Source organism: Phaethon aethereus, assembly GCF_964289735.1.
Source record: "Phaethon aethereus genome assembly, chromosome: 23".
In the NCBI taxonomy this organism is placed as follows: domain Eukaryota; kingdom Metazoa; phylum Chordata; class Aves; order Phaethontiformes; family Phaethontidae; genus Phaethon; species Phaethon aethereus.
In genome coordinates, this window is record NC_138599.1 from 7,573,825 (window position 1) to 7,583,131 (window position 9,307).

The following is a 9,307-nucleotide window of genomic DNA, read 5'->3' on the forward strand; positions in this document are numbered from 1 at the left end:
CTTGCCAGCACCTCTCCAATATTAACCGTGGCAGGAAGGATGGGCGGCCGAGGGTGCTGGGCGCTGCTTCCCTGCTCCCCACCCGCTGATTTCCCCATTGCCATCCCGCCGGGCGTGAAGCAAACCTGCGACCCCGGTCCAGAGGTAGCACGGAGGTGCCGAGCCGTGGCCGGGGATGCTCCTCCGTTCCCTGCTCCCCCAGGAGAATCATTCACTGACTTATTCGTGGTGGCCAGTGCTATTTATTAACCGCCATTTGCGTCAGGGGAAGATGCCGCAGATCTAATAAGGGGTGTTGTGGTGCGTTTGTGAAGGGCAGGATCTGGCCAGGGAGGTTTTTGCATGTGCCTGGGCCGGGGAAGCAAAGGGCTAAAGCTGCAAATGTGTTTTTTAACTGATTTCCGGGCAGGGCTTCATGCCGGGGCAGCTGGGGACAAGAGCTTCCTTGGCAGGTTCCCCAGGCCATTGCTCGCGCCCCACGGCCCCACGTTTCCCCCTCTCCGCGGGGGCCGGTTCGGGGCGTCGTTCGAGGGAAGGGTGGTGAAATAAGGCCCTGGCCGCTCCTCGGCCTCGTGCTCTGCCCCTTGCCCGGCTCCAGCCCGGCGGCGTGAAAGGGGCCCCGGGGGGGCGGGGGGCTTTCTCCTGCCATCAAGCTGGTGGGAGAGGAGCATTGAGTGTCCCCGTGGATCAACCCAAGGGCCGGGCTGGGGGGCTTGGCCGGGCCCGGGGTGCCGGAGCCCTCTCGGGGGGTGACGGGGAGCTGAGTGGAAAAGTGAACCCCGGCATTTTCCCCTGGGCGAAACGGCGTTTGGGGGAAACCTCGGTGCCATGCGGCGGGGCCCGGCCGCCGGCGAGTGCCCCCGGGACCTTCGCCGCCCCCCGCTCCCGATGCCCGACCCCGCTTCTCGCCCCTCCGAGCCGGGACCGACGCGGCAGCCCCGGCCTCGCACCTCGGGGCGGGGCGGGGCCCGTGGGCGGGGCCCGTGGGCGGGGCCGTGGGCGGGGCCCGTGGGCGGGGCGTGGCGGCCCCGCGGGGCGCTGAAAAGCCGCGGCGGGGGGGGACCCGCTCACGCGCAGCGCCGCCGCCCGCCATGAGGGCAGCGCTCGCCCCCGGCGTCCGCCTGCTCCGCGCCCTCCCGCGGGACCGCCGGTGAGCGGGGCGGGGGCGCGCCCGGGGCGGGGGGGCACGGACACACACCGCGGGGCGGGCAGCGCGGGTGCAGCTCCCCTTCCCCTTCCTGACCGCCCCCCGCGGGTCGGCCCCGCAGCCCCTCGGCGGCGGTTTTGGGGGCGGGTAGGGAGGTGCGGGGTCGTTTCGGGGTGGGAAGGGGGGATTCGGCAGCCGCGGCGCCCCGCGCGGAGAGCGGCCCCGGGCTGCAGCTGCGGCGGCTTCATGAAGAAGTGAAACTGTGAAGAGCAGAGAGAACTGCAAAAAAAGCCTTTTTTTGGTGGTGTGTTTTTTTTTTTGTCTTCTTTTTTGTCTTCTCCTAAACTTGGAGCAACCCCGTGACATCCCTCGGTGCCGGAGCCGCCCCTGACCGCTCGCATCCTCTGCGCTGCCCTAAAACCCTCCGCACCCCCCCAAGTGCAGGATGGGGCCCTTGGAGGTGCTCACCCCGCGCCAGAGGGTGCTGGGTCCCGTTTGGGATGCTCCAGGCCTCATCCCTCAGCTTTGCTGGGAGCAGCATCCCTGTCCCCGAGCCTAAACCACATTTTTTCCCTATTTCCCTGTTTTCCTGCATTTAATCCAAGCACAAAGGACCGACTCGGGGCGCAGTGGAGGAGCCGCAGCGGGTGTTGCTCGGGGCATCCCCCCCTGCCCCGGCTTTTTTTTTTTCCAGCTCATCTTTAACGCCAGGAGTGAGGGTGAATCAGCCGTGATCTTGTGCCCCATTTCCACCCGTGACGCTGGGAAGGTGCTTGCTCACCCCGCAGTTTGCCGGGACGGCGGCTCGAGGAGGGGGAAGCCCCCACGACAACCTCAGCTGATCTTTCCGAGCCGCGTCCTTGGCTATTTTTGGGGGGCTGGTCACCTCCCTGCCCGCTCGCTGTGCCCGTTCGGCTCACCCACCCGGCAGAATTGTCCCCGTTTGGTGCCGAGGGGGGATTTTGTCAGGGAAACGAGCAGAAGCGACCCCGTTTTTCCCCTTTTCCCTGTGTTTCTAAGACCCCACAGGTTAAATAGCGCCAGAGCCACGCGCGTACATCCCACGGGCGCATCCACATCCCCAGCGGCTTCAACCTGGCCCGGTGGTGGCTGTCATCCCCCTTACCCGATTTTTTCTTCAAAAAGCATGAGTTTTGGAGGCAAATGGGTGAAGGAGAGCATGGCTAACGCCAAGGCAGGAGCTGCCAGAGACGTCCGCGCCGGGCTGGGCTTTGCCGGCTGGGACGGTGCCAGAGCCACCCGTCCCTGTCCCCGTCCTTGTCCCACCAGCCCCGACCTCTCCGCTCGCTTTATCCCACAGGTATCGGGGGCTGACCCTGGTGCTGACCTTCCTCTGCTACACCAGCTACCACCTCTCCCGAAAACCCATCAGCATCGTCAAGGTGAGCTCCAGCCTTGCCCCAGCTGCAGGGCAGAGGGGCCGTGGGGGCAGGGGGGTCCCCGAGCACCCTGTTTTCGCCCCTTCTCTTCCCTGCAGAGCCAGCTGCACCCCAATTGCTCGGCTTTGGGCCCCAACCCTCACAACGATTCCAACAGCAGCTCGTGGTGCAGCTGGGCACCCTTCGGTAAGGCCGAGCCCCCCGACACCCCAAAACCTGCCCTCACGGCAGCCGAGATAGGCTTCCCCCTGTGCCCTAAGCCCGGTTGTGGCCAGAGGTTTTGGCAGGCGACCAGCTGCTCATTAGGCACCCGGAGGTAATTAAGCAGCATGCCTCTGCCCTGTGCCCCTGGGCCAAAGGGCAGCAGCGGGTGGTGAAATCGGGGCTGGGATGGGACCGGGTCCCAACGGCAATGGGCACCTGGCCACGCTCCGAGAGCCCCCACCCCAGGGAGGAGGGTTTTGGGGGGACGAGGACACGGCCCGTGGCCACGGGGAGAGAAAACAGGATGGGGGCCAGGCTGATGTGGCCCCAATATTTCTTTTCCAGATGGAGACAACTACAAGGAGCTTTTCGGGGCGCTGGATAATGCCTTCCTGGTGGCCTACGCCATCGGGATGTTTATCAGGTACCCAGGTCCTTCGCACCCCTGTCCCTCCGCACACCAGTTTGCACCAGTCCGCCAGGAAACTGGTTTCCACCGGGCTGGGGTTGTGCTAATGGGAAAGCAGCCGGGTGCCAGAACCTGCTCAGGGTTCGGGCAGCAGCTCAGTGCGATAACGCCCATCGGCGGCATCACCCGTGACAGCTCCTGTCTGTGCTCTTCCCTCGCTCCGCAGTGGCATTTTCGGGGAGCGCCTCCCCCTGCGCTACTACCTGTCAGGGGGGATGGTGCTGAGCGGGGTCTTCACCGCGCTCTTTGGCCTCGGCTACTTCTGGGACATCCACGTCCTCTGGTACTTCATCATCGTGCAGGTGCGTCTGCGACGGAGGATGCCCAGGCTCTGGCTTTTGCTGCCGCGGCCTCATCCCAGTTTTTTGGTGGCTTTCGGGGGTTGGGGTGGCCCAGTTTCTGAGCGGGAGAACGCAGAGCATTTCCACTCCTCGCAAAACCCGGTCATGTGTGGCGTGGGCACCGAAACCACCAGGCACACCCCTCTCACCGAGCAGGGCGGGCGGCTGGTTTGGCAACACCAGCCGCTCCCAATTTAGCCACGGGAACGATGCAAATGGCTCTGGGATTGCCCCGGTGGATTAAAAAAAAACCCCAAATTGAGTGTTTTCTTGACAGCTTTGGGATGGGGGTGACTATTTTTGAGCCTGGCTACCCAAAACGGCGCAGGGGCTGCGCGCCATGGATCAAGTCAGCGCTCACCAGGTGCTGCGTATCTCTTGCCAGGTCTGCAACGGGCTGGTGCAGACGACCGGCTGGCCCTCCGTCGTGGCGTGCGTTGGGAACTGGTTTGGGAAAGGAAAGTGAGTGTTTCTCCAGCATCTCCCTCCTCATCCTTACCCCTGTTGGCACCGGCATCCGCCCCGGCGATACCAACCCCGGCTCTGTCCTCACCAGGAGAGGTTTGATCATGGGCATCTGGAACTCGCACACCTCTGTCGGCAACATCTTGGGGTCGCTCATTGCCGGCGTCTGGGTTTCCTCCACCTGGGGCCTGTCCTTCATCGTGCCTGGCATCATCATCGCCGCCGTGGGCATCATCTGCTTCTTCTTCCTCGTGGAGTGTGAGTGGCGCGATCTGGGGCGCAGCAGATGACGGGCATAACACCGAGATTTTTCACCTTACCTGACTCCAAGCATTTTTGGCAACCCCAAATACTTATTTCCAGCTTGTGGCTGTGGACCCGACCACCACGGGGACCACCTGGGGTCATCCAGGCAGGCTCAGCCCCTGTGCTGCTCGCTCCTCTCAGCCTGCCTTTCTAGGAAACATTTGGGAAACCCTTTGGGATTTTACTGGGGTTTTTCGCTGCCAGGAAGTGGGTACCCAGAGATGCAGCCCAGCCCTGGGGGGGTCCTAGCCCTGCGTTTCTCCCCTGCGGCGTGAGAGGTGCCAGAGAGAGAGCAGGGGAGCAGGGCTGGTCCAGGCTCTCACGGGATCTCCTTTGTCCCTGCAGATCCCGAGGATGTCGGCTGCAGTCCGCCTCTGCATCATGTGAGTGGAATCGATTCCCAACAGGCTTGTCCTGGGCTGGGTGGTCACTTGGTTTACAGCAAAACAACCAGGGTGTCAAATCATAACCTCAGAAATTAGAGCAATGTTCAGTTATCACAGAGGATGCTCGTTGTTACTCCGGTGTGAGCATCCTCCGGGTCACGTCCTGGCAGCGAATCTGATGTTTCAGCCCCTTGCAGCAATGAGAACCACATCTCCTGCTTTCGGCTTGCTTTTAGATGGCCTCTGATGAGGGGGACGCTGGAGGGGTGACCTCCAACGAAAAGGATCCCGAAGCAGTCACCTCCAACGAGGGGCCACTGAGCATCTCGGGCCAGAGCAGCGCGGATCGCTCCGACAGCCCCAAGGAGCCAGCTGAGGAGCCTGAAGCCATCAGCTTCCTCGGGGCGCTCCGGATACCTGTGAGTCGCGGGGTGCCCATTGCAATGTGATGGGGATGGAGGAAAGAGCAAAGTCAGGGCAGCTCACCCCATCAACGGGGTGCCCACCGGGCAGAAAACTGGGGGAAAAAGCACCATCTGGAGCAGGCGGAGAGAAGGAGGCTCCTCTGATGTCTTCTCCTCTCCACCCAGGGCGTGGTGGAGTTCTCCCTTTGCCTGCTCTTTGCCAAGCTGGTGAGCTACACCTTCCTCTACTGGCTGCCCCTCTACATCGTGAACGTTGGTGAGTTTTTGGGGATGGTGAGGCAGGAGCAAGCCTGGCATGGGGAGCATCTCCTCACCCCTCTCCTCTCCCTCGCAGCTCATTTCGGTGCCAAGGAAGCAGGGGACCTGTCGACCCTCTTTGACGTCGGGGGCATTTTAGGTTCGTCATGCACGCAGACAGAGGGGGTGGATCAGGGGTGGTTTGGGGACACTCCTGGCCTTGATGGAAAGTCACGTCCATAGGAGTGCTTTGCTGGTAACACCATCTCTTTCCCCGGAGCACCGTAGCGAGGTTTATTCAGCATCCGTAGCACTCAGCAGGCAGCAAATGCCCCTCGCTTTTATTTTGCCATCCAGGTGACCATCACAACACCTTTCCTTGTGTCTTGCTTGCTCAGGCTCTCCTTTTTCTTAGGTAAATAATACATTTTGCAAGCATGGAAGGGACCAGAACTCCGTGCAGGTGTAGGGAAACCAGCTGCAGGGAGAAAGCGGTGTGGATAAACCAAAGCTCTTCACTCTGATGTTATTATATTTAACCTTGGGGGCATCTTGCTCAAAAGTTGGGGGATGAAAGAGCATCACAGTACGGCATCCCATTGGATTTTGGGCTAAGCCGAGGGCGAAGCTTTGCTGCTGTGGCAGTGTGACCGACACCTGCAACTCCTTCTTGCAGGGGGGATCTTCGCTGGCCTCATTTCCGACTACACCGGAGGAAGAGCCACCACGTGCTGCGTGATGCTGGTCATCGCTGCTCCCATGGTGCGTCGTCACGCGGGGGAAAAAACCCAGTCATGAGAGTTTCCTCTCCTCTGGCTCCTTTGAGTCACGGCTGCCTTCCTCTTCCCAAGCGCCCGAGGACGAGCTGGTCCCGTGCTCAGCTGAGATGAGAGCTGGGATGGATCCATGTGCCCAGATGTTCCTGGGATGGACGTCCAGACCTGGGGGCTGGGTGGGGATCATATAGTCCTCGAGAGCTAAAAAAACCCCCCAACAACCTTTAGGGGTGTTTTTTGACTCCCTCCTGCCATAACCCCGCTCTGTTTTAAAGCCCTGGGGGTCCCACCGAGCCGGTCCAGCTTTCGTCTCTTTGCTTCGCATCCCCAAAGCCCCCGTGCCGACGGCCTCATGCTCTGCTGGCGCTTGGCCGGGACGTCCTTCCCAAGCACCTGCACAGAGCTCGTTTAGCTTTGCTGCCACAAAAATGTGGTTAATTAGCTGTAACCCAAGCCTGGCTGGCTCTGGGTTGCGAGCCTCTCCCCTCCGAAGAAGCTGGCGCGCGCTGAAAAGCGGAGAGGCCGCATCACGTCTGCGGCCCCCGATGGTGCCGGCGGGGCAAATTACCGTCTGGCTTCAGCCGTCGGGGAGGCGCGCGAGCCTCGCCGGGCCATAAATCGCAGCAGCACCTCTGTTCGCCAGCTGCCAGGTATTTCATCCGGCAGGCAGACGGCGGGACGCGGAGCCAAGGGCTGGTGCTCTCTCCTTCAAGCGCTGCATAAAGGCAGGGCTCTGTGAAGCTTGGCGCCAGCAATAATTCCGGTCCCCACCTTCTCTGTCCTGTCCCTGGGGTGCTGCTGCAAGAAAAATGCTTGGAAAAACAGCTGGAATAGCCACAACTGGTCCCTCTCATGTCTCTTTTCCAGCTGTTCCTGTATAACCATGTCGGCCAGAACGGCATCGGCACATCCATAGGTAAGGAGCTCCTCGCCGAAGGGGCAATGGGAGATGCTGCGGACTCACCTGCCTTTATTTCTCCGCTTGAGCCAGGGCCCCGGTCCAGGGTTTGGGGGAGGGTGGTGCTGGATGAGCGTTCACTGCCTGCTGAGTGGGATCTCCGGGGGAAAACGGAGATGTGCAGGAGAAAGATGCGCGGGACAGCGATGTCTGCGCACGGGCCAGGGATCATGGTCCCAAGGTCCTGCTGCTCCCTGCACTTAAAGATTTAATCTCTTCCCGGGTACCTCCGTGGCCATCTCGTTCCTCCTAGCGATGCTGATCATCTGCGGCGCTCTGGTTAACGGGCCCTATGCTCTCATCACGACAGCGGTTTCGGCAGATTTGGTAAGAGGCGCGCCTCAGACCCTGCCACGCTGCCCTTGCACACCCAAAGGCCGCTCCCTCTTTCCAGGAGGGATGTTTGCCGGGGTTTTTGCATTTTAGCTTTGTTTTCCAACGCCTCTGAAGCCCAGCAGACAAGGGCAGGGCTGTCACACCTTGTGCTGCGGTCCGCACCCTCCCTTAAACATGGCTTTTTTTTCCTGTTGCTTTTTCACCTTGGCTGCACGACTCTGCTTTGGTCTTGTTGCATCTCCCTCTAAACACAATCCCGACGGGAAAAATTGCTGCGAAATCACCTGCGATTGCTGCCTGCTGTTGGTGATACGATTTTGCTGTGGTTTGGCTGCAGGCAGTGTCCAAGCACAGTCTCCTGTCCATGGCTGGTCCGATGCATGGAAACTGCTGCCGGCGGTGTGAGCGGCCTCACGCTAGGACTTGCCAGCTGTGGACCCCAAAGCCGACTTTTCCTCCTTATGTTTTGCTCCTCCGTCCCTACAGGGAACGCACGAGTCTCTCAAAGGAAACGCCAAAGCCCTGTCTACTGTCACGGCCATCATTGACGGCACAGGATCCATAGGTCCGTACAGCTGGGGGATGCCAAGCGCCCATTCCCCCCGCTGCTGTGCTGGTGGGGGGTCCTGAACCCCTCTCCCCCCTGCGCACGGCATCTCCTAATGTGCCTCGTGCGCCCTCGCAGGTGCCGCGCTGGGGCCGCTGCTCGCAGGGCTCATATCCCCCACGGGCTGGAATAACGTCTTCTACATGTTGATAGCAGCTGACGTCTTGGCTTGCCTGGTAGGTCCCTCCTCGGCAGGAGTCATTTCGCTACCCTGGATAGTCAACGGCTCCGTTTTAGCCGCCCGCTTGCCGGCGGAGGGCGGGAACAGTCCTCAGGAGACAGCTGGGCACAGCGCCAGTTGCAAAGCCCTGTATCGACTCCAAACCTTTGCCTCCATCCACTTGGCTTTTCCCAGCGGCCTCCTTCACACATGGTCTTAGTTCATGCGATCTGCCCTAGGAAGAGCCTTAGAATCGATCTCCCGGCGACGGAAACGCTCACGCCGAGGCTGGTGGCTGCAGAACCATCGGTCCCGCGGCAATCCTCCACCTTTCCTCTTGCAGCTCCTCGCTCGCGTGGTGGTCAAAGAAGTCCGTGGGTGGTGCGGCTGCATGGCGAGGAAGAGAGGGTATGTACGTACTGCCCCGGGGCAGCCTCCGGTCCCGCGGTGCCGAAACACGGCGTCGGTGCCGCTCCGGAAAGACGTTTGTTATCCCTTGCTGTCACTGCTGCGTCTCCACACGGGCATCACCTCAGGCTTTGCGAGGCCGTCTGCCCGACATCTCGCTCCTGTGGGCACAAAGAGACAATTCCACCTTGAGCCAGGGCAGCACCCGGGGGATTTTTAGCATCTGTGCCTGGCGAAACGCTCGGTGCTAAACACGCCGTCCTTGTGTCTTTGTAGCTCTAGTGTGCAGCTAACAGAGTCAGTGCTGGATGGGAAATAGCTCGGTGTGAGTATCCCCACTTGAGGATTAAATGCAAATGCAAGCCTGATTTGCCCCGATTTCAAGTTTTGCTTGTCAGGCTCAGCCTGGAAACAGCCAGTCCACTGATAATTTAAGGGCTGAGATCAAGATTTGGGAATCAAGGGATCGAATTGCGATGGCTGGGGACGAGAGTGCCGGCGGGTGGGTGGGCAGCACATCCTTGTCTCCAGCTGACTTACAAGACGTCAGCCCAGATGCCCGATTAGCAAAACATTGATTAATGCACTTGAAATGATCAAATTTAAAGGCTGACTTGCCTACCTGTGCTAATGAGCTTGATTACACAGACTCTGGGCTCGCTAATCAAAGCCGTTGCCAAAT

General features: G+C 60.7%; 1 protein-coding gene across 1 annotated transcript; it reads left to right on the forward strand.

The window, feature by feature from the left end:
* Positions 1-1,091: 1,091 nt before the first annotated feature.
* Positions 1,092-8,944, forward strand: SLC37A2 (solute carrier family 37 member 2; the record flags this gene model as incomplete). The annotated part of the gene is made up of 18 exons (XM_082009921.1): positions 1,092-1,150; positions 2,469-2,550; positions 2,646-2,733; positions 3,097-3,175; positions 3,387-3,522; positions 3,947-4,023; positions 4,118-4,284; positions 4,678-4,715; positions 4,955-5,137; positions 5,309-5,399; positions 5,478-5,540; positions 6,057-6,142; positions 7,024-7,072; positions 7,368-7,441; positions 7,937-8,015; positions 8,136-8,233; positions 8,561-8,625; positions 8,902-8,944. 18 exons carry the CDS (start codon positions 1,092-1,094, stop codon positions 8,942-8,944), a joined length of 1,557 nt encoding a protein of 518 aa, XP_081866047.1.
* Positions 8,945-9,307: the final 363 nt, after the last annotated feature.